The sequence below is a fragment of the Pleurodeles waltl genome, chromosome 1_1, assembly GCF_031143425.1.
Source record: "Pleurodeles waltl isolate 20211129_DDA chromosome 1_1, aPleWal1.hap1.20221129, whole genome shotgun sequence".
NCBI classification, from domain to species: Eukaryota; Metazoa; Chordata; class Amphibia; order Caudata; family Salamandridae; genus Pleurodeles; species Pleurodeles waltl.
Genome location: NC_090436.1, coordinates 744,436,694 through 744,459,856, shown reverse-complemented (window position 1 = coordinate 744,459,856; position 23,163 = coordinate 744,436,694). Strand labels below are relative to the sequence as shown.

The following is a 23,163-nucleotide window of genomic DNA, read 5'->3' as shown; positions in this document are numbered from 1 at the left end:
GAGCAACGATCCTGAAAATAACGAAAGCAAGATGGGGTGGAAGGTCGTTGGCATATCAGGGAGCGAAACTCCGGAACTGTCTCACTTTTAATATTAGGTCTATGACACAAGAACTTCCTTTTCGGAAGGCCCTAAAAACATGGCTATTTAGACCCTGAGCCCGGGTTTTTGCTGAGTGATGTCACTGTTGTGCGTTTTTTTTTTTAGCACTGCGAGGCCCTTGGGCAGTCAGGCGCTATATAAAAACTTATAACATAACATAACATGAACTTGCAAAGCTTTAAGTAGTCCATCATCCATTTCTGACTTTGATCAGTCCTTTGCCAAATGCTCGTAGAAGTTAATTGCCTTCTGGGAAAATCACTTCAGTGAAATCCTGTGACCAATTTCATCCTGTAGATTGTTTGATAGAGACTGGCATCTCAAGGGTTATTCCAAAGGTTTTTCATTCAGTGCCAAACATCTCAAGTGAGTTTCTATGAATAAGAAAACGAAACACAAGATGAAACTGATTTGTACATTGGCTCTCCGTCACTGCAGGATGATTCCGAAACTGCTGCACATCAGCACAAACAAAGGTGAGAATATGTAGGCTAAAGCATTGATTGCAACTTTGTGTCTTCAGTCTTCTCCTGATCATACTTTATTTGTTCTAAGTATAAAAGACAACAATATAGAGTTGTGAAGTGCTTCTTCAGATCTCCTTTTAATGCTTGCTTCTCTTTTTGTGTATAACGTTATACTTAGCTTACAGAGTCATTGATACAAAACATTTTTTCTTTATGTAAAGACTGATTTGTTTTAGTGCCTGTAATGTTTACTGCATTTCTTTTGCCAGATTGCAAATGGAAGTGGTCCCGTTGAGACTGATGGTGAAGAAACAGAAGGAAAAAGGAAAAAGAAGCGAAAGAAAAAGAAAAACATAACCAGTTCAGCTACCCCTGAAAGTCCTCAAGTTGAAATTGCTGCAGTACAAGAACCACCAAAGATTGAGGTATCTGTTTTTGTTAACTGAATGCAAACAGAGCTCTTAAGTGCATGGACTCTACTTGACTTGGCAGTTCAGACTTTAGCTTTTATGTTTCAATCATTTTTAATAAAATTTTATAAAACTTGCATAACATGAGGCAGGCATGAAAACAGGAAAAAAAAAAACTCCCTAAAACGTACCAATCCTGTAGCACGACACTTTTATATTGCTTGTGTTCTAAGTCCTACTCCACATCTGCCTGCCTCAACTCGTCTACATTGAGTCAGCCCTTTTCATTAGTCAGAAGACCAAGAGGATGTAATCGGTTAGGACATGTAAAGTCACTGTTGTCCTTATTCATATAGGATAGTTCAGTGTCCTACATTTGATTGAATTTCCCCTGTTCAACCTCCGTGAACTGTGCAACAAGCTGGAAAAATTCACCATTCAAGACAATGGGCAGCATCTGCACAATCAGGGACATAGACCTGGGAGGTTATTTGCAGGAAAACCAATGTCTACGATTGTGATGTTAGAAACTGAGAGTGGCAAGTTAGTTTTGACTCAATCAACGATTAGTACTACTATGCAACACTGTTTTACGGACTTATAGAAACAACCCGTGATAATGGAGATACAGACTTAACAGAGTTTTTTTTAGAAACATTGATTCTCCAGAGGACTGGCAATGCGCAGATGGCAGAGCTAGAAAGAGACCTCACTAAAAAAGAGCTATTGGCAGTAGTTAAGGACCTGCATAGGAAAAGACACCCAGGTCTGATGGCATGCCAATTGAATGTTACTATTCATATGCAAAACTACTCTCGGAAAGCTTATTAGAAGCTCAGAGAGGTCAGGGAACTTTGGGAGCTCCAGAGATCTATGCGTGAAGTGCTCATTGTTATGCTAGCCAAACCAGACCAGGACCCAGTGAAGCTCAGGTCCTGTCGCCCACTCGGTATGATCAATGTAGACGTCAAGGTACCATCCAGAATTTTAGCAAGCAGACTGCAGAGAATAATAAGACCTTTGATACATGAAGATCAGTGCGGCTTTAAACCAGCGAGGAGTACCTTCAAGCACATTTGTAGACTTATGCACGCCGTGCTGTCAGTACAAGGCTCACATAGCAAAGTGTTATTGGTTATCTTGAACATTAAAAAGGCATTCAATATTATTAACTGGGTATATTTGTGGACAGGACTTACAACAATGGGGTTGGGCCCGAAATTTTCTGAATTGGGTATTTTGCTCTGTTCCAACTCCCCGGGCCGGGTTCGGTCAGGATGGGACATTTCTGAGGAGTGGGACATCCAGAGGTGGACCTGATAGGGCTGCCCCTCTCTCCTCTCTCACCTCTCTTCTTTGCCCTTGCTATAGAGCTATTAGGTTTGCATCATGTGTATTGCGGCAGTAAGGTGTCCATGTGGGTGACACTAAACGTATAATATCTTTTTATGCCAGTGATGCACTTGTGTACCTGCAGTAGCTGGAGACTCCAGTGCCGGCAGCAGCCGGATACTTCAGTGCTGCAGCTGCTTACCACATTGAAGAGGTTTGGTAGAGTATCTGGCATAAACGTTAACCTAGGGAAACATTGGTGTTTCCATTGATTGGAGTGGCGAGAGGGCCAATAGAGCTGCTCCCCAGTGTGGGTTTTTGGTGGGAACCAGACATGCTCCGATATATGGGAACACAGGCCGCACACACAGCCAAAAGTTACCCTGGCAGGCTGGACGACTGCCCCTAGATGTGGTTTACGGGGTGCTGATTTTGTGCACACACTCTGGAGCTGCACACATATAGTATCGTTTTGGAAAAGTAATATCTAATGACTGAGCATGGTGACTAGTATTACATTCAAGGTCACTATTAAACACTGCCTCCTACACATAGTCTCAAGCCCCAAAAGTGATAAGCTTCTATATCGATTAGCACTTCTGTGATTAGTCTTGGCGAAGAGGAAGGTTGCTATCTGATGGTTGTCCCCCATAGCCCCAACATTTTCAGGCATGGCACAAGGATATGGTTGAATGGCTTCTTGCAGAAAAAAGGCTCATGCAAGAGGTCAGAACTGATGATACGTTTGGGGAGGACTGCAGAACTGGCCACACCCGCTAGAACAGTAGACTCGGCGGACAGCACTGGTGTGTAACCAGTCCATTACAGACCACTCCACCAAATGCTGGCTGAAGACATACAAGCATCAACCTAGATAAACAACTGGCAGCAATTGTATTCACCATTTTCATGGAGGCGTTTGAGGTTCCATGTTCTTGTGGATATGTCACTCACTTTTCCATTGCACAGTTTTTGATAGAGGAGACTGAAGTGGCGACCTGCATTGCAGAAGCTTCGCCGCTACCTGATGCCGGGCACCGCAAAGGACGATTCGTAGATAACCAAAAGGTGCACCCGTGTTGCTGGACACGTGGGTGTTGGTTGTGACTGGATTTGTCGACCAAGAGGGACAATAGCCTCCACCAAAAGATTGCACTGTGACCACTTGTAGGAAAGTATCCTCTTTCTAGCATGGTTGCCCCCACTTTTGGCCTGTTTGTGAGTGTGTGTCAGTGTGTTTTTACTGTGTCACTAGGATCATGCTAGCCAGGACCCCAGTGCTCATAGATAAAAACCTATATGTCAGTATGTTTTGCCTGTCTCACTGGGACCCTGCTAGCCAGGACCCCGGTGCTCATAGTTTGTGGCCTAATGTATGTGTTGTCAGTAGCGCTTGACTGTGTCACTGAGGCTCTGCTAATCATAACCTCAGTGCTTATGCTCTCTCTGCTTTTACATTTGTCACTGTAGGCTAGTGACTTCATTTACCAATTTCAATTGGCACACTGGAGCCCCCTTATAAGTCCCTAGTATATAGTTCCTAGGTACACAGGGCAATGGGGTTCCAGGAGATCCATATGGCTGCAGCATTTCTTTTGCCACCCATAGGGAGCTCAGACAAACCCTTGCCCAGGCCTGCCATTGCAGCCTGCGTGAAATAACGCACACTTTATTTCACAGCCATTTTCACTGCACTTAAGTAACTTATAAGTCACCTAAATGTCTAACATTCACTTGCTGCAGGTTAGGTGCAAAGTTACTAAGTATGAGGGCACCCTTGCACTAGCAAAGGTGCCCCCACATAGTTCAGGGCAATTTCCCCGGACTTTGTGAGTGCAGGACACCATTACACGCATGCACTACATGTAGGTCAATACCTATATGTTGCTTCACAATGGTAACTCCGAATATGGCCATGTAACATGTCTAAGATCATGCAATTGATCCCCCATTCCAAATCTGGTATTGGGGAGCCAATTCCATGCATCCTGGGGGCTCCACCATGGACCCCTGCTGCCACCTCACAGACCGGGTTCTGCCCTCCTGGGGTCTGGGCAGCCCAGTCCCAGGAAGGCAGAACAAAGCATTTCCTCTGAGAGCAGGGTGTTACACCCTCTCCCTTTGGAAATATGTGTTACAGGCTGGGGAGGGGTAGCCTGCCCCAGCTTCTGGAAATGCTTTGAAGGGCACAGATGGTGCCCTCCTTTCATAAGCCAGTCTACACCGGTTCAGGGACCCCTTGTCCCCTGCTCTGATGTGAAACTGGACAAAGGAAAGGGGAATAACCACTCCCCTGTCCATCACCACCCTAGGGGTGGGTGCCAGAGCGCCTCCAGTGTGTCCCAGACTGCAGCCATCTTGCCTTGCAAGGTGTGCGGGCACTCTGGAGGACTCTGAGTGGCCAGTGCCAGCAGGTGACGTCAGAGACCCCTCCGGGTAGGTCCATAACTGATAAGGGAGCCAGTCCCCCTCTCAGGGCTATTTAGGGTCTCTCCTGTGGGTTGTCTTCAGATTCTGCTTGCAGGTTTCCTTCAGGAATCCTCTGCAACAACCTCAGACTCTCCTTACCTCAGATCAACCGCAGCCTGCTCCAAGAAACGCTGTAACTGCAACAAAGTGTCTACAAGAGACACTTTTCTTCAGCAACCTCAGCCCCAAGTCAGCAACTGCAACAGTTTCCACGGTGTGCACGCTCTGGGGACTCCCTGTCTTCCTCCTGAACAGAAGGACCGAAAAAAACTCCCGTGGAGTGACAGAGTCACTCCCCTGCTCCAAGCAGGCACCTTCCAAGACGACGACTGGTAACCTGGGACTCCTCTCATAGCGACGAGCGTGCTCCTAAGGACATAGATGGTGGACATCATCGACATAGACTGTCCTGAGGTCCTGCTGACGCAATTTGGAGGAGGTAAGACCTGGCCATCCCTGAGAGCGATGGTACCCCTGTGTACTGCGTCTTCTTCACCTCCTGAGGCCTCTGTGCACTCTTTGCAAAATTCCTTTGTGCACAGCCTGGCCCAGGTCCCCAGCACTCCATCCTGCGAAACTCAACTCGCTGAGTTGTTCTCCGGTGGCGTGGGACCTTCCTTCATTGTGCTGCATCAACCGCGTTTTGCACCTCCTTTGTCCCCGTGTCCTGGGACCTCCGGGGGTACTGGCTAGCATCCGGAGGGCTCTCTAAAATGCTGAGAGCCCCCCTCTTCCTCCTCACACAGAGCTGAGGCCCCGAGGTCCCTCCTGGGTCCATCCAGCGCCATTTTGACATAAAACGCACTTTTGTCGTAGCCAAGGCTTGTTGGCGACTTCCAACACGAAATCACGTCTGGAACGATCTTCACGCCGTGGGACATCTTTTGAATCACGCAAGAACCCTCTGGCATCTTCCTAGGGTGCATTTCTGCAGTCTTCGACTAATCGTGGACTCTTCTTTTGCAGCCTCTTCTTGGTTGGCAGGGGCTCCTGTCCTTCCTCAAACTTCTTTCGACTTCTGGAATTGGTCCCCTTCCTTTGCAGGTCTTCAGGCCCAGGAATCCAGTAGTTGTTCTTTGAAGGCTTGGTTGGTCGCTGCAAAATCCCAATCACGAGGTGTAGTGTGTCCTAACGAAACTTGCAGTACTTTACTCTTGCTTTTCTGGGCTCTGGGTTGGGTTAATTTACTTACCTTCACTGTATTCTTACACTCCCAGCGATTCTGCAAACACCACACTTGTCTTGGGGGGAATTTGTGTTTCGCATTCCACTTTCCAAGTATATGGTTTGTGTTGCCCCAGACCTATTTTCTCCCATTGCAATCTATAGCATTTCCTATTGTTTGCATTGTTCTATGACTATTTACTTGTCCAATTTTGGTGTCTAGTGTATATATTGTGCATGATAATTACCTCCAGAAGGAGTATTGTCTCTAAGATATTTTTGGTACTGTGTCACCCAAATAAATACTTTTATTTTTGGTAACACTGAGTATTGTCTTTACTTGTGTATACGTACTGTGTAACTATAAGTGGTATTGCAGGAGCTTTGCATGTCTCCTAGTTCAGCCTAAGCTGCTCTGCTATAACTACCTCTATCAGCCTAAACTGCTAGAATGCGACTACATTTCACTAAAAAGGGATAACTGGACCTGGTATAAGGTGTAAGTACTCAAGGTACCCACTACAAACCAGGCCAGCCTCCTACACCGCTGTGTTGCAAAAGCGCAAAGTCTGCATTGACACCCTTTGGACCCCTGCATAGAGGACCTCATTGGACCCCGAGATACCTGGACTGTGGCCCCTTCTCACCTGTGGACCGGGGACTTGACCAGACTTCACCTCCATTGACCGCAGATCATCGGGAGCATCCTTGAGCATCTTTAGCCTGCATCTCTCAGGACCACTCCATTGTTGTCTGTGGCAGTCATCCTGTAAAAGTTGGATCTTGCTTTAAAAATGGTCTGATGACCAGGTAAACTGTCCACAGTGTCCTTTCAGGCCTCCTAGACCTCTGTCCTCCCGAACTTGGCAGCTCAACTCCAGCCGGAGATGTCAAACTAGCATTAAGAAACTTTTTGGTAGCCAGTGCTTGTGTGCGGTTGACATAAAAGTTATTTATTCTTCCTGAAATCTGTATCTCCAGAACCCTCCAGTGGATTTTGATGACTAAGGTCTGTAAACATGTATAAATATCTGCTCTATTTTTATAAATCAGTGTCTTGTTTCTTTCTTGGTGTGTGACTTTCTTATGTTGTTTGGTGCTGTTAGATGCTGTACACAATTTTCCTTTGCTAAGCCTTACTGCTTGCCGCCACAGCTACCCTGGGTTGACCTTAAGGCTAAGTAGATGTACCTGACTGGACCCAAGACGGTATTTACGAGTGTACTGCATGGTAGGGCTTCCCGGCCATACCATATTTTACACCCAAATCCTCACAATATAAGTTTATGCAAAGCGTCAATTTTAACTTGCGGTTGGATGTGACCCAATATCGTAGTTGTAAGTACTGATTCCTTCCCCTTTTCAGGATACTTTATGTGGTCTTAATATCCTCAAAAGAACACATTTCTCAGTTATGGTTAAAGTCCAGTAGGAGAGAGCACTCCTGCGCTTTCCACAGCTGAAAGCAAGGCTCAGGGAAAAGTCTGCGTTACTCAGGACCGATGTCAATGGGGAGGGCTAGATGTTACACCCCTTCTAGCATGTTCGCTAGAACCTAGACTCTAAATTCACTTGTCTTATCTACAAAATATACAACAATGGCATCATTCTGTCCTGATGGCAAAGCTATTAGTAAACTAAGAGGCAAGCCACGCATGGATCATGCGTACCCGATATGTGGGCTAGATTTATTATACATGGAGCAAACGTTTTGTGTATTTAATCAAACACAAGAGGATTTTTGTTTCAGCAGATATGCTGAACTTGCGTATTTGAAGGTGTATTCATCGGTGAAAATTAAGAAATGGGCGACTGTAAAATACAATATTTGACTAGCATCACACAATTTGAGACCCGTTACCCAGTCAAGTACATTACAGTTAGGTCGACTAGATTATTCAAGCTACTCGAGCTGCAGGTCTAGTAGCATATTTATGATTTTTTTAGGCCTGTTGTTATAGGTGGTAGCTGTGTAAAGCTTTTCATGACATGCATGAAATACCTGGATTTTCCCTTATTATTGTTGTTATTATTTTTGTTATTATTTTTAGTAGCATTATGTGTATAGCACAGACTTACGCAAAAAGCATCCTGGCGCTAATTAAGATGAACCGATCCAGATATGTGTAAATCCTAGAGCTTATAGTCCGCTTTTAAGGCTTTCATGAAAGCATAAAGTTTGCTCATAAAACAAAGAGAATTTGACAGGCTGTACCATAAGCTGGCTGCCTGCACGGAAAGGGCTATGCCACCAATGCCAGCTTTCTTGAATTTTGAGCCTTCAGCTAGTTAGCGTTCATTGAGCGTAGCAATCTAGGTGGAGTGTAACGTTGCAGCTGGTGTCAAAGTAGGTGAGGACCAATGTGATTTTAAAGCTTTGTGCTATGCACAGTGATTTGAACTAGATACACTTGGCTATGGGAATCTAATAAAGATAGTCCAAGCCTGCTGATGTAGAGGAAAAGCGTGGCAGAGAATGAGCCAGTTTTGCAGCTGCTGACTTTATGCAATGTAAACGAAGTATAAGATAGCTTGGTCCACCTCAGAATAAGGAGTCAAGCTTGTTTAGCATAATACTTCTCACCACAAGAGGGCGGAAGCACATTGGCAACAGTGATAGTATTTTACGGAGTACTCTCAGTAGTCTGAAACAGGTGGAAGATAAATTATTAACACGAGTTGACGGAGCTAGGCCATTAACCATGAACAGTCCCAGGTTATGAATAGGCCTGGGCGGAGTTCACTGAGCTCCGCGAAGTGACCAAAAAAACTCTGCCACGCTACACGAGTTCTGCAAGCAGCGTAGTGTATTAAGTCACGCCGTTAGCGCTGACTTTTTGCGCCGGCTGTTTGTCCTGTGCTGAAAAATCAACGGGAACGGCACCAGGAGCAGCGCAAGAGGGTGCTGCTTCTTTTCTGCCACTTGAGTAGATTTTCGACTATAACTGTAGTTTTCTCCGCGCGAACTGACAGTTTCTCAATGCGAGCTGTAGTGACTATCCGCAACTGCCCTTGTTGAGAAATCTCGCTGGGAAGTTATCTGGAGTAAGATTTTCCTCGCTCACCAACTTAACGTTGGCAAGCACAAACACGGAAAAAAACGCCACCTTGCTACGTTGAGTTTTTCGGAACTCGGTGCTTTAAGCGGACTCCGGAGTGGGAAAAACTCTGCAGCGGCGTTAACCGCCCACCCCTAGTTCTGAACAGCCGGTGCCATGATCGGAGCTGAGTTATCCTCCACTGGCTAAAATTCCGCTACCACAATCTTATAGGAGACCCCGAAAAATATTTTATTGCCTCAGTCTTATCCACCTTAAACCAGAGGGAGTTGACGCCAAGTCACTTTGAAGCTATCTTGCATGCATTCATGGAAAATTGGCATAGGAGCATGTGAAGTACAATCCAGAGTAAGGATTAGGTGCCTATCATCAGCATATTTGACAAACCTAAAGCCATGAGATCTAATAAGCTTAGCCAATGGTCTTAAATATACACTAAATAATGTTGGACTTAAAGAAGTGCCTGGGGAACTCTCTGCTTAATAGCTCTAACAGAAAAACAAATAGGGGGCAAATGAGATGCCTGCATTTTTCCTTCCAAGAATGAAGCCAGCCATTGCAAAGTTCTTCCTTTTACTCCTGTTTCTGACAACCTGGTGAGCAGAGCGTCATGATTAACAGTGTTGAACGTGAGAGATAGGTCAAATAGTACCCAAAACACCTTATGACCCTCACCTGCCACCATGCTTAGGTCGTACACTGCAGTGCCAAGACTCCTTACGTTCCATGAAGAGGGCAGAACTCAAACTGAGCCTCGTCTATTAACATATGTTTCTCCAAAAAAGTGGAGAGTTTTTTTCTTAACAATATTTTCCAGAATTTTACTGAAATTACTGAGCACTGCCAAATCTGCAGAAGGCTTTTTCAAAAGACGGAGCACTAATGCCATTTTCCACTCTGGGGGCACAGTGGCTGCAAGCAGAGGCTGATTGCTATGACAGCTAGCAATCTTGCCACATAAGTAGATAATCGTTTCCAAATTCTAGGAGTTAGAGAGCCCATCAGTGAACCAGATGAAATTGAGCTGGCAATGTTAAGAAGCTCACTTTCTGAAAGATAACCTAGGTCATCTACCGTAACTGACACAGTGTCTGCATTGGGATAGCCCAAGCTAGTTTCTGATGCCAAAAAGGAGGTAGACAAAAAGTTTGAGTTGGAAAAAAATGTGTGTGAATATCTTTAATATTGTTCTTGAAGTAGCCTGCCAAATCATTGCATACTGATTGAGAGGAAGTATCCTGATGTACACTGCAGAGTGCATTAGACATACTACGGCTGATAGGGAAGATAGTTTGGGCAGATTAAAGGCTGCTAGAATTCCATTTTGAAAGTATTCTTCCTTGACAGTTCTGATATGTTAATGCCACCTTGTACCCTGATGTTAAATCCATAGAAAAGTTCAGACACCACGCTCTTTTGAGTTTCTTGCAGTGGCTTCTGGCTGCCCTGGGATCATCATTTTTTTTTTAACCTTTTATTTTCATTTTCAAAAGTAAAACAAACAACAGTAGTGGCAATGGCATACGTTTCTTCGCATAACATGGTTATAACCTCATTAACAATGCATCGTCCTTTAGGAGCATATTCAGTTGACTTTATACGTCAGAGAAAAAACTCCACGCTACACTTTTATCCGGTACATCCCCCTTACATCAGGGCCACAGTCCCAGTCCCTCTTTAGTGTGTCCCTCTCACCAGACATTCAGAATCGTTATCACTCTCGGAAGACTCCATGTCTGCAAATGGTCTGTAGAAGGATTCGCACAGTGCCCCCCCTCATCATCTGCCAATGGTTCATCCCTTCTGCCTTGTCCAAGTAATGGCCACTCTGCGCCTTGCCAGTACTAGCGCCAGTTGGAGGAATTTGTTGTTCACTTTGTGACCTTTTGGTCTTTTACATGTGGCGGTGTGCGTTCTATAAGGATGCTTGTGGTCCCCCGAAGGTCTGCGACTACCTGTACCCAGAAGTCATGTACGAACTGGCACTCCCATGCTAAATGTCTGAAGTCTGCCCCTCCTTTCCCGTACCGGGGACACGTTAAGGGACTCTGTTGTAGAGATGCAATGAAGTCCCTTGGGGGTCAGATACATTCTATGCAGAAAGTTATAGTGTGTTAACCTAAAGCGGGCATTGCACGGGACAATGCGTATTCTCTAGCATATGCTAGACCATTCACTATTCTCTAATAGGGATCCCATCTCTAACTCCCAGGCAGCTCGCGCCCTGACTGGCTGTCCCATCACATCCTCCCTCATCACTTTATATAATTGTGCAATCGAATGCTGGCCCCCTCCACACATTAATAGGACATCTAGGACTCACGATGTCTGTGGTGTAGTGAGGTACGTGGGTCAAGTTTGTTTGGCTACTTCCACCAGTCTTGTGTGATGGAGAAAATGTCCCTGGCCTAATCCAAATGTGTCACATGCTTGTTCAAATGTAAAAAGGTATTGACCTGGGTATATGTCTCCCACTTGGATGCAGCCCCCCTTCCCTCCAGGCCTGAAATGACACATTGGTCGTCATGCCCGCAGATCATCATTAAAGTAAGGTGCTGATGTGGGGGGGGGTCTCTTTTTTTAAAAGGTATTGTGATGTACAGGGTCCTGGTGATCCAGGCCTGATAATTGTCATATGCCTCAATAACCGTGATGGAACTGGTAGGAGTGGGAAAAGATAAGAGAAGTTACCCCAATCCCTCTGAAGGTAATTTGGACCATGGCTGTGTAGGGCCCAACGGGCCCTTTTTCTGATTCATTCCCCCGGAAAAGGTGTTGTCCACTGATCGAAAATTAAAGGTAATCAGCAAGTGATCAGGCCAGCCTAAAGGAAATAGCTCAGCCAAGTTAATTAGGCCAGAAGGAGAACCAATTAAATCCAATGTGTGTCCATGAACTTGTGGTGGGCCAATGATCATTTGTTGAAGGCCCACTGCTGCCAATTAGTTCATCAGCTTGGAGGATACGGCGGCATTGGAGGTTTCTGGAGGTATATTATTAAAGTTCCCGAGCATGAAAAATGATGCATGAGAAATAATTAAATGTGACAGAAAGTTGGCAAACCCCTGTACAAAATCTATGCTGGGACCTGGAGGGGAATAGCATACTAATCGGGATAGGAGGCTGAAAAACTCAACATAAACCTTTGTTAATTTGGCCTGGCTGAAATCCTTTAGCTGTATATTTCTAGATTGAAATGTGATTTATGAATGATAGCCAATCTGCCTCCTCTCGTAGAGGGCACAGAAATTGCACAATCTTACAGCCTTCTGGGCACGCTTCCCTCAATTAAAAATTAGAGTCATATTACATCCAAGTATTGGTAATACAAAGCATGTCTGAACTGGTGGTTGATATTAAGAGCATGTGTTAATGAGCCTGCACTTTAAAGCCATGTCTTGAGTGACAATGGGTGACAAACTATTCTTGAACTGAGAGTGGGCCGATTTTTTGGGCTGAATATCATTTGGTCCATGTTAGAAATTGGGTCTCTAGTTGGCAGAGGTATCCAAGTTGGGACCACAATCCTAGTCAGGGTAAGTCACAACACAACCCAAATTATCCTGTGCCCACCCTCTCTCTGGTAGCTTGGCACTGAGCAGTTGGGCTTAACTTAGAAGGCAATATGTAAAGTAATTGTGTGTCATTGTGTACAGCGAGGTCCATGGAGCGGGAGCAGGCTGCAGCGTCGCTGGCATCACTGAAGTCATTTCGGACTCGCTGGAGTTGGGTGCTAGCAAAAAGCAAATAGTTGAAGCATTTGCTGTCCCTGAGACTTTAGAACAGGAGGCAAGCTCAAGCCCTTGGAGACCACCTTTTTTTTTGGGGGGGGCAGAGTCCTTCCAGCACAGTCAGAGGCCAGCAGGGCAACAGCAGGACAGCAGTCCTTCTCAACAAAGCAGTCCAGAGAGTCCTTTGGGAAGCCAGACATGTCTTCTGACAGAGTTCAGGTGCAGATCCAGAAATGTCTGTGTTGGTGGGGTCAGAGACCTTGTTTATATACCCCAAAATGGCTTTGAAGTGGGGTAGACTTCAAAGAGTGGTTTTGATGTGCACAAGTTCCACTTTCAGCCCAGTCCTGTCTGCCAGGGGCCCTGTGGGGGGTTATCAGTTCTTTGTGTGAGAGCAGGCCACTGGCCTTTGAAGTGTAAGAGAGAGCCCCTCCACCCTTCCTGCCCAGGGAAACCCATTCAGTATGCAGATGGATGCAGATGTGACTGAGTGTCCATTGTGGTTGTCTAGGTGAAATGCAAAAGGGAGCTGTCAACCTGCACAGACCAGACGTTGATTGGAGACAGGCTGTAAGGCACAGGTGATTTTAAGTGCTGAGAAATGCTCACTTTTTAAAAGTGGCATTTCTAAAATAGCAATAAAAAAAAAAACAACCTCACCAATAAGCAGGATTTTCTATTACCATTCTAGCTGTACTAAATATGACCTGGTTATCCCTTTCAGATCAGAATCTAGTACCCAAAAAGTATATGAAAGCAGTCCTAATGCTGGGGCGTGGCCACGGAGCTGAGCATGGCGCACGCTTAACCGCTCGGCTCCGGAGGGGCCGACTTCAAACGTATGCCTAGACGCGCTGGGGCGGGCAGTGTCGCGCTCAAAGTGGAGCGGAACGACTGCTGAAGACGTGGGGAGACGGTGGCGGCGCGGCTTGGCCCCCGGGGTGAGCGCCTGGGTTCCCGGGGCTGATCGGGGCTGCGGAGTGGCTGCGGCCTAGCTGACGGGCAGGGCCGCCCCGCGCTGAATTGAGGTGCCGCTGGCTCGGAGCGAAGGAGGAGGTGAGCGGCGATTGCGGGTGGGGCCACTGGCGAGGGGCCGTTGCCCCGGGGGTGGCCCCCTGCGGATTCGTGTGGCCCGGCGGGGATCGTGCCCGGGGGCCTGCTGGCGGACTGCGGCCGCGGTCCTGGGACGTGCGGCGTGCCGCGCCGGGCGCGGAGGCTGTGCGCGGGCCCGCCCCGAGGTGTGAGGGGCAGATCGGAGTGCCGAGTGGGGGCGCCGGACGGAGTGAAATTGGCCTCCCACCCGGGAGACGTGGCCTGGTGCTTCCCGGCTGCGGGGGCACGGACGGTGAGGAGACAAGGGGACAAGAGGCGCCCCGAGGAGGACTGATAGGGAGCCCGCTTCTCCTGTGCCCCCTGGGGGCCGTGCGACTGCCGTTGCCCGGGTGGCCCCTGTATGGTGGCGGGGGGGCCCCCTGTGCCTAGGACGGTTCAAGTTGGACGCTGATCGCCCGTTGCGGGGTGTGGCGGCGAGGGTCCGCCCCGTGCTGATTGCTGTTATCATCCGAAATTTTAGACTGCGCACCATTGTTGGGGTCCCTCCTGGCTACTGGAGACGGCGCGGCCTTGGGGGCCTGCCGCGGCTGCCCCTCCCGCGCAGGGCGGCGCGGTCTTGGGGGAGGCGCCGACCCGATCCAAACCACCTTGTTACCGGCTACGCCGCTGGTGGGGACGCTCGGCGGAGGCGAGCTACACGGCGACATCGAGGATCCTGGGCGCACCTGCTTACTGTGGCCCAACGAGCTGGAGATGACTGGCTTGGTGGCTGAGACTCCTCCTAGAGCGACCAGAACCTGAGATCTTGACGGCAACAGATTGGGTGAACGAGCAGGCCAACAGCAGGCAGCATAATTACCTGTGCAGCTCGCCGGCCTCGCTGAGACGCCCTCCTCTGCATATCCAATGCCCTCCAAGGGCAGACACAAGAACAAAGCCATGGAACCCATGACACTGATACCAATGGCGGACAACGAGCTGACCACACAGAGCCAGTCACAAACCAAGGTTCAGGACACCCTGGACAAGATACTGGGTGCCATTGAGGACACCAAATCCACTCTACAGCGTGACATTAATCAGGTGGCGATAGAGGTTGGGCTATTGAGAGCCGACCACCACAAATTGGCCGACAGAGTAAAGGAGGCAGAAGCAACACTAGAGGAAGTTGTTCCAAAACAAGCAGAAGTATCAGCGGAGGTGACCTCTCTGGCAGACAGAGTGGCGAAGCTCGAACGGCGAGCTGAGGACGCAGAGGGCAGAAACAGGAGAAACAATATTCGCGTGGTGGGTCTCCCTGAGGGGGTCGAGGGGACTAACATGGTGGAGTTTCTGGAGAAATGGCTAAGTACGGTTGTGGCACCAGGATGCCTGACCCCCTTTTATTCATTGGAACGTGCACACCGGGTGCCGGCTAGACCGCTTGCCCCTGGCAGACCGCCCCGGGCTGTAATTGCTAAACTCCTGCACTATAGTGACAGAGACATCCTCCTGCAGAAAGCCAGGGAATTGGGTCCGTTTAAAGTGGCCAATGGCGAAGCAACACTGTTCCCTGACTTCACCTTGGAGGTCCAAAACAAGCGTGCCTCCTTCCTGGCCGTTAAAAGAACTTTACGAGAAGAAGGGATACAGTACTCATTGCTCTATCCAGCAAGACTACGAGTGATTGTGGAGGGGAAAACCACTTTCCTCCAGACTCCGGAGGAGGCATGGGAGTGGCTTGAGAGCTCGGGGTCGGGCCCGGCGCGGCCTGCGCCGGGGGGCCGCGGTGGGGGGGGGGTCCCGGCGGGCCCTGAGAGGGAGAAGGCCAGGGGGCGGCCGACGGCTAGCACCCACGCAGGCACAAAGGGAGACTGGAAAGAGAGAAGCCCTAAAAGCGGCAGCCAAGATGGGAGTGGAATCGTCTCCGCCGGCGGTCTCTGAAGAGGAATCAGAAGACATAGTGGTGTCCTCGCCCGAGGGCTCTGGGGGATCGACTAGTGCGCCGGAGGTAACCCCACAAACGGCTGATGAACTGATCTAAACAGAACCTGCACCGGCGCTGAAAGGCGAGTCAAGATAAGAAGTACGGTGGCCCCTCCGGACCTGGCCGCCCCCCCGGACCTGTTTCTCGCCTGTCAACCCTGACCGGCGAGTATTGACTTGATGTGTTTGTGTGATCTGCAGTGTTGTAGGACTTACTGGGCAGCCTACAGTTTTGGAGGCGCCCTGGGGAAGGGGAGTTGGGTTTTTTTGTTATTAGTTATACCGGCTATATGTGCGATGTGGGCTGATCATAATGAAGGTGCAAGCTTCTGGGGGGCTTGGCCGGGGCCGGGGGCGCGTAGACTCCATGTACAACGGGTTCTAAGAATACGATGGGGGGCTACAACACTATGACCTGGAACGTTAGGGGGATGGGCACTCCGAGTAAGCGACATAGAATTCTTTCCTTTTTAAAAAGAAGAGGGGTGCATATAGCTATGCTACAGGAGACTCACCTCGCGCCCGGAGAGGGGGAGAAATTACGGAGGAGATGGAGGGGTCAGGTATTTGCCACAGAATATTCAGCTTACGCAAGAGGAACCCTAATTTGGATTAGAGCGGGAGTTCCATTTGTGCTAGATTCCTCCAACATAGACAGGGAGGGAAGATTTGTCATTCTAGAAGGGAAACTACAGGGGCTCCAGTTGACCCTGAGTTGTATATACGCCCCCAACCAGGAACAAGCATTATTCATGACGGGCCTGTCTGGGCATCTCACTCGTCAATGCACGGGGGAAGTACTAATAGGAGGAGACTTTAACGCAGTGCTTGATATCGACCTAGATAGGTCTAACCCCCCACTGCAGGGAGCAACATCAATTAAAGCAGCAAAAAAACTAGCAGAGTGGCTGGACGCCTGGGGACTGGTGGATGCTTGGAGGCTACAACACCCTGTTGCCAGGGATTATTCGTTTTACTCGGGCCTCCACCAGGTACATACTAGAATCGACAGAATAGTTTGCACAGCAGGGCTGGCCCGAAATATGACCCACGCGGAGTACCTTGCCCGCACAATATCTGATCATAATCCTCTATTGATGACATTGAATGTATCTCGGGACAGACCTCCTATACCGGCATGGAGAATGCTTCCGTCGGCCTTGGAGGACCAAGCGTACAGGGAGGGGGTACAAAGCTACTTAGAGGAACACATAGAGGATAACCGGGGATCCACTTCCTCCAGAGGCATAGAGTGGGAGACACTCAAGGTGGGGACGCGGGGTCATTGTCTGGGACAGTCAGTGGGGATAAAACGTACACTTGAGAGAGAACTAAACGCACTGGAGAAGGTCATCCACGAGGGGGAGTTGAGACAGGGCCCCACAAGACAAGCGGATGAAGAGTACGAGAGTGCGCGTAGGGAGCACTCCCGAATAGAAGAGCGTCTTAGATGCCACAGTGTGCAAAGATACTTGGTATCCATGCAATCAGAGGAGGGGAGATCCGGTAGACTTTTGGCATGGCTAGTGCGCCCGAATGGTGATAGTGGTCCTATTGCAAGTGTATTGGACAGGGGTGGGACACGCAGAATTAGTCCAGAATCCATTAACGACGCATTCAAAGATTATTATACGTACTTGTATAGGAAGCCCACAGACTTGGAGGTGGGGATCCTTGATGGTTTCCTAACTCGGATGTCTCTGCCGGCTTTGAGCCCGGAGGACGGGGCCGGCCTGGGGGGTCCAGTGACTGTAGAAGAGATAAACGAAGCAATCACGCAGCTGGCTCCTGGGAAGACCCCGGGCACAGATGGTCTTCCGATGGATTTTTATAAAAAGTATAAATCCTTATTAACTCCCAGACTGAAGGAAATGTATATGGAGGCGGTAAAGAATGGGGTGCTCCCTTCCACGCTCCGTGAAGCATTGGTTGTGCCGCTCCCAAAAACAAACATTAGTGATCCATCGGTAACAGAATTTAGACCACTATCAATGCTAAATAGCGACTTTAAGATCTTGAGTAAGATACTAGCTAATCGGTTACTGCCCCTTATGCCGACCCTGGTGCACCCTGACCAGAATGGTTTTATTCCTGGTCGCAGCACCTCCTTGAATCTTAGGCGGATTTTCTCTATAATGCATATGCCTGATGAGGCGAAGCCACCAGCCGGGACCTTGCTAGCTGTGGACTTTGAAAAGGCCTTCGACTCGATCAGATGGGATTACTTGAGGGCGACAATGTTAAAAATGGGCCTGGGTGGTGGCTGGGTTGCCTGGGTGGACCTGTTATATTCGTCCCCATTGGCAAGGGTCAAGACGGGTAGGACGGTCTCAGCTGCTTACCCAGTGCATCGGGGAACTAGACAGGGATGCCCCCTGTCCCCATTGTTGTTCGCGTTGGCGATGGAACCCTTAGCGGCGTGGGTGCGAGGTGAAGGAGCGGGCAGAGGGATTCGGTGGGGACCAGGGGATCACATTATCTCGCTATATGCAGACGACATTTTGATATACCTTAGAGACGGGGCGAGTGGACTCCCCTGGGCCCTGAACGTACTTGAGGAATTTGGTTTAGTATCAGGATTAAGACTTAACCGTAATAAAACATATGTGTTCCCCCTGACGTCTGGATATGGTCGCCCCATAGCGTGCCCGGTGGACCTGAAATGGGCTCCGCGTACATTTAGATACTTGGGGATCCAGATCTACCATGGTATGGCTGACCTAAGAGAGGGTAACCTAGGTGGAGTGCTTCGTTCGCTGAGATCATCAGTAACATTCTGGCGCTCTTTAAAATTGTCAGTGATGGCTAGAGTGGCGCTATCCAAAATGATCATGCTCCCCCGACTGCTCTATTACTTTGCCAATTTACCGCTGCTAATACCCCGGGCATGGTTCCGTGATCTGAACACATTGCTTAGAGAACTAATTTGGGATAGTGGGCGAAGACGTACCACTCTCGTGACCATCTGCAGGCCTCCCCAAGCGGGAGGCCTGGGGGCACCTGACTTTGAGGCATATTACCTTGCATCCCAATTGCAGTGGATAGCCGGGTGGCTTACGGGTCGGGGCCAATTGGATTTATATACGGCCCAGGGAGTGATTGATACGGCGTGGATTGCGGCAAACATGGCAAACAGGAAGATAACTCTCCCTGGGAACAACATAATGATAAAAGTGGCAATAGGATGTTGGAAAAGATGCACGAAAAGAGTAGGAGTTGGTCACCCGTATTCTCCAGCTCTGCCGCTGGCAGTACTTGCTATAGAACCCAGGGGGAGGGGGCCGGGAAGTATGGGACTCAGTCATTGGCTAGCAGCGGGAATAGAAGTAGTGGGAGGACTTTTCAAAGAGGGAGTCCTGAGGGGATTTGATGACTTGATGGAAGAGGGTGTTCCCGGTGGACAGTTTCTACTGTACGGGAGACTGGTACATACCCTTAGGGCTCACTGGGACACGGCAAATGCGGAACCTGACACACACGGGGTCTTGCACTCACTGATGACATTAGGTGAGGAAACACGTCTCATCACCAAGATATATCGGTCCCAGGTTGAGGCAGCTTTAGACCCCCTACGTTCACTGAGAGGAGGCTGGGAGGGCACGGTTGGTCGAGAACTCACAGACTCAGAGTGGAAAAAGATACTGGCTTACCCCCGGATGGTGTCCCGTAATACACGCTTAAGGTACCTTCAATATAATTACCTGCATAGAACATACCTCACACCCCACAGGCTGTTCCGTATATACGGTGGATCTCCAGCGACCTGCCCGAGATGCGGGGGGGGTGGGGCGAATTTCGACCACATGGTTTGGACTTGCCCGGTGATCCAGACTGGCTGGAAGGAAATGTTGACTACCTTAACTGAATTGCTTGAGGTTGAGTTAAGACCCAGCCCCGAGATGTGCTTGCTGGGCCTTGGACCAACGGCACTCCGTGGAAAAGTGAAGGGGCGCTTTTTGGACCTCACCCTGGCACTATATAAGAGACTAATCTCGAGGGGCTGGAAAGCTGCGGGTTGTCCTTTACTGACTGTCTGGGAGAATGATACATTAACGTGGGCTAGAGCTGAATTACAGGTCCTAAAAGCAGAAGAAGCCAGGAGTATCCGCCGGGTTCCCATAGCTCCGGGGTGGGAGAACTTAGTGACGAATTGGGAGAGTATAACTAGGAGATTGGTGAACCCAGCAAGAGAAACCAGCGACTCCCAACCCACGCCGAGGTCGGAGCCAGGCGATTGTAGCACATAGATAGGCGCCCAGAACAAACCCGACCCCCACGTGGCTTTCATTAAGTGTAGAGGCCTGAAGACAGCTGGGCCGTGGATCCCCACCTCGCCATCGAACATGATAGGCAGTGTGCGTGCCCCTCCGCCTACACGGCGCGTCCCTGCGCCCTGGGTCGATATTACCCCCTGCTTAAAATTAAAATAAAAAGTGGATCTGACATAGCACCTTCAGTTCAACAACTATAAAAATCATTTGCACATAGCCGCATGGTTGGCCCTGTGTGGCCTGTTCTTTTTTATTCCCGCCTCTTCCTCCTTCCTCCCACACCCAATTGGGTGGCACCTAACCCTCTATATCATTATTCCAAGTTACAAGGAAGAAGGGGTTTAAACCTGTTGCTTGACTATTGCTTATGCAGAACAAAGAGCTGTAACAAAGAAAAGTGATTGAATAAGTAAAAGAGTAACTGGTTGAATAAAGAGAAATAAAACGACTGTTAATAAAGATTGAGCAATAAGCGAAAAAGTACAAAATAAGAAGCAGATATAAAAGTGCATGTGAAATGAATAAATATGTAACGTTGTAATAGCAAAATGTTAATAAAAATATATTCTAAAAAAAAAAAAAGCAGTCCTAATGCTAGTCTATGAAAGGAGTAGGCCTCTCACAGTGGTGGAAAACAAATTTAGGAGTTTTTCACTAAAGAGCACATATAAAACACACACTTACATGTCCTGCTGTTTACCTACATAGCACACTACCCTGTTGGTTACTTAGGGCCTTCATTAGGGGTGACATATGTAGAAAAAGGGGAGTTTAAGGCTTGGCAAGTACTTTTAAATGCCAAGTCAAAGTGGCTGTGAAACTGCACACACAGGCCTTGCAATGGCAGGCCTGAGACATGGTTAAGGGGCTACTCCCACTAGTAGCATTTAATTTACAGGCCCTGGAGACATGTAGTGCATTTTACCAGGGACTGATCCATAAATCAAATATGCCAATTGGGTATGAAGGAATGTTACCATGTTTAAGGGAGAGAGCATATGCACATTAGCCCTGGGTAGCAGTTGTAAAAGGCGCAGAGTCCTAAAACCAACACAATCAGTGTCAGAAAAGTGGAGGGAGGCATGCAAAAGGTTGGGGGGTGACCACCCTAAGGCTGTCAGGTCTAACATGTCAAATCTAAGAGGCTGGCAGCTGAAAGTGGGGAGAACTACCCATCGCCCTGGGAGCTCTCATCACTAAGGCGGAAGAATGTGGAAAGACCATCAGCATTGGCGTGATCAGTCTCTGGGCGTTGCCCCACCGTAAAGTCCATCCCCCATAGGGAGATGGACCACCTCAAGAGTTTAGGATTTTCACCCCTCATCTGCATGAGCCATTTGAGGGACCTGTGGTCTGTCTGATCCCGGAAGTGAGTCCCAAACAGGTATGGTCTCAAGTGCTTCAGTGCCCAGCCCACAGCAAATGCCTCTCTTTCATTGGCATGCCACCTCTGTTCCTGTGGTAATACCTTCCTACTAATGAAGGCTACTGGTTGGTCTAGGCCCTCCTCATTCAGCTGTGCTAAGACCTCCCCTGTGGGATGCTCTAAAGCGTCTGTCTGCACTATGAACTCCTTGGAGTAGTCAGGGGCCCTTAGCACGGGTGCCTTGCACATGGCTTTCTTGAGCAAATCAAAGGCTTTCTATCAAGCCTCGGTCCAAATCACCAACCTAGACTGCTCCTTGAAAGTTAGCCCAGTTAAGGGGGCCACCATGGTGCCATACCCCTTAACGAATCTGCGGTAGTAACCAGTGAGGCCTATGAAGGCTCTCACTTCAGTTTGAGTTCTAGGTGGTTTCCTGGCTGTGATTGTCTCAATCTTGGCCTGGAGGGGCTGTACCTTGCCACCACCTAGTAGGTGTCCAAAGTACACCACAGAACACTGCCCAATATGGCACTTACTGGCCTTGATTGTCTGTCCTGCTTGTTGCAGGACCTGGAGCACCTCCTGGAGGTGAAGCAGGTGTTTCCAGCTGGCACTGTAGACAGCTATGTCGTCTAGATAGGCGGCACAGAACGCATCCTTTCCAACCATGACCCTCGTTAACCAACCGTTGGAAGGTAGCAGGGGCATTTTTCAAGCCAAAGGGCATTACCCAGAACTGGTAATGTCCCTCAGGTGTTGAAAATGCAGACCTCTCTTTTGCCCCCTCAGTCAGGGTGATCTGCCAGTACCCTGATGTCTAATCAAAAGTACTGAGGAATTTGGCAGCGCCTAGCCTGTCAGTGAACTCATCAGCTCGGGGATGGGGTGTGCATCAGTTTTGGTGACAGAGTTGAGACCCCGGTAATCCATGCAGAACCGAAGTTCTGGTTTGGTGCCCGGTGGGGCAGCCATGGGTACCAGCACCACAGGGCTTGACCAGGGACTGCTGGAGGTCTCAGTCACTGCAAGAGCCAGCATCGTGGCAACGTCCTCCCTGATGCTGGCCTTGTCTGACAAGCTGTAAATGTTGTTCTTTACAAGAGGACTGCCTCCTGTGTCACTGTCATGGACACACAGGTGTGTGAGTCCACAGGTGAGGGAAAACGGAGAGGAGTACTGCTTCAATAACTGGTAACAATCACCACCCTGGTCCAGGATCAGGGAGTCAGAGAGATTGACACCCTCCACTGGTCCATCACCCTCCTGTTCAGAGAGGAGGTCGAGGAGAGGTTCACTCTTCACCACCACACCCTCATCTGTCACCAGGAGCATACTGATTTCAGACCTCTCAAAATGAGGCTTCAGTCTGTTGACATGGAGCACCCTTAGGGGGTTCCTAGGAGACTGGAGATCCACTAAGTAAGTGGCCACCTCCTTACGCTCCTGAGCCCTGGGCTCTACTGGTTCCATAACCCACACTTTGTCTCCAGGTTGAAACTCCACCAGAGTGACCTTCTAGTCATACCAGCGTTTCATAACCTCTTGACTGGCCTCGAAGTTGCTCTTGACCTTTTTCCAAAAGCGGTGCATCTGGTTGTGGAGGGCCAATATGTACCAATATGACACATCCTCAGGGGTGGTGGGGGGTTGGTTCCTGAGAGCTTTCTCCCACCCCTCCCTGACAATGCTTAAGGGTCCCCTAATGGGGTATCCATAGAGAAGCTCAAAGGAACTGAACCCTACCTCCTTCTGGGGTACCTCTCTATAAGCAAAG

The 23,163-nt window shown here is 48.8% G+C and overlaps 1 protein-coding gene across 1 annotated transcript in view; it reads left to right on the top strand.

Annotated features, from left to right (window-relative positions):
- Positions 1 to 23,163, top strand: part of SECISBP2 (SECIS binding protein 2) — a 279,114-nt gene that overhangs the window by 24,810 nt on the left and 231,141 nt on the right. Inside the window, exon 3 of the mRNA XM_069227552.1 lies at positions 839 to 994. Within this exon, the coding sequence (XP_069083653.1) occupies positions 839 to 994 (156 nt within the window). The remainder of the gene's footprint in view (positions 1 to 838; positions 995 to 23,163) is intronic.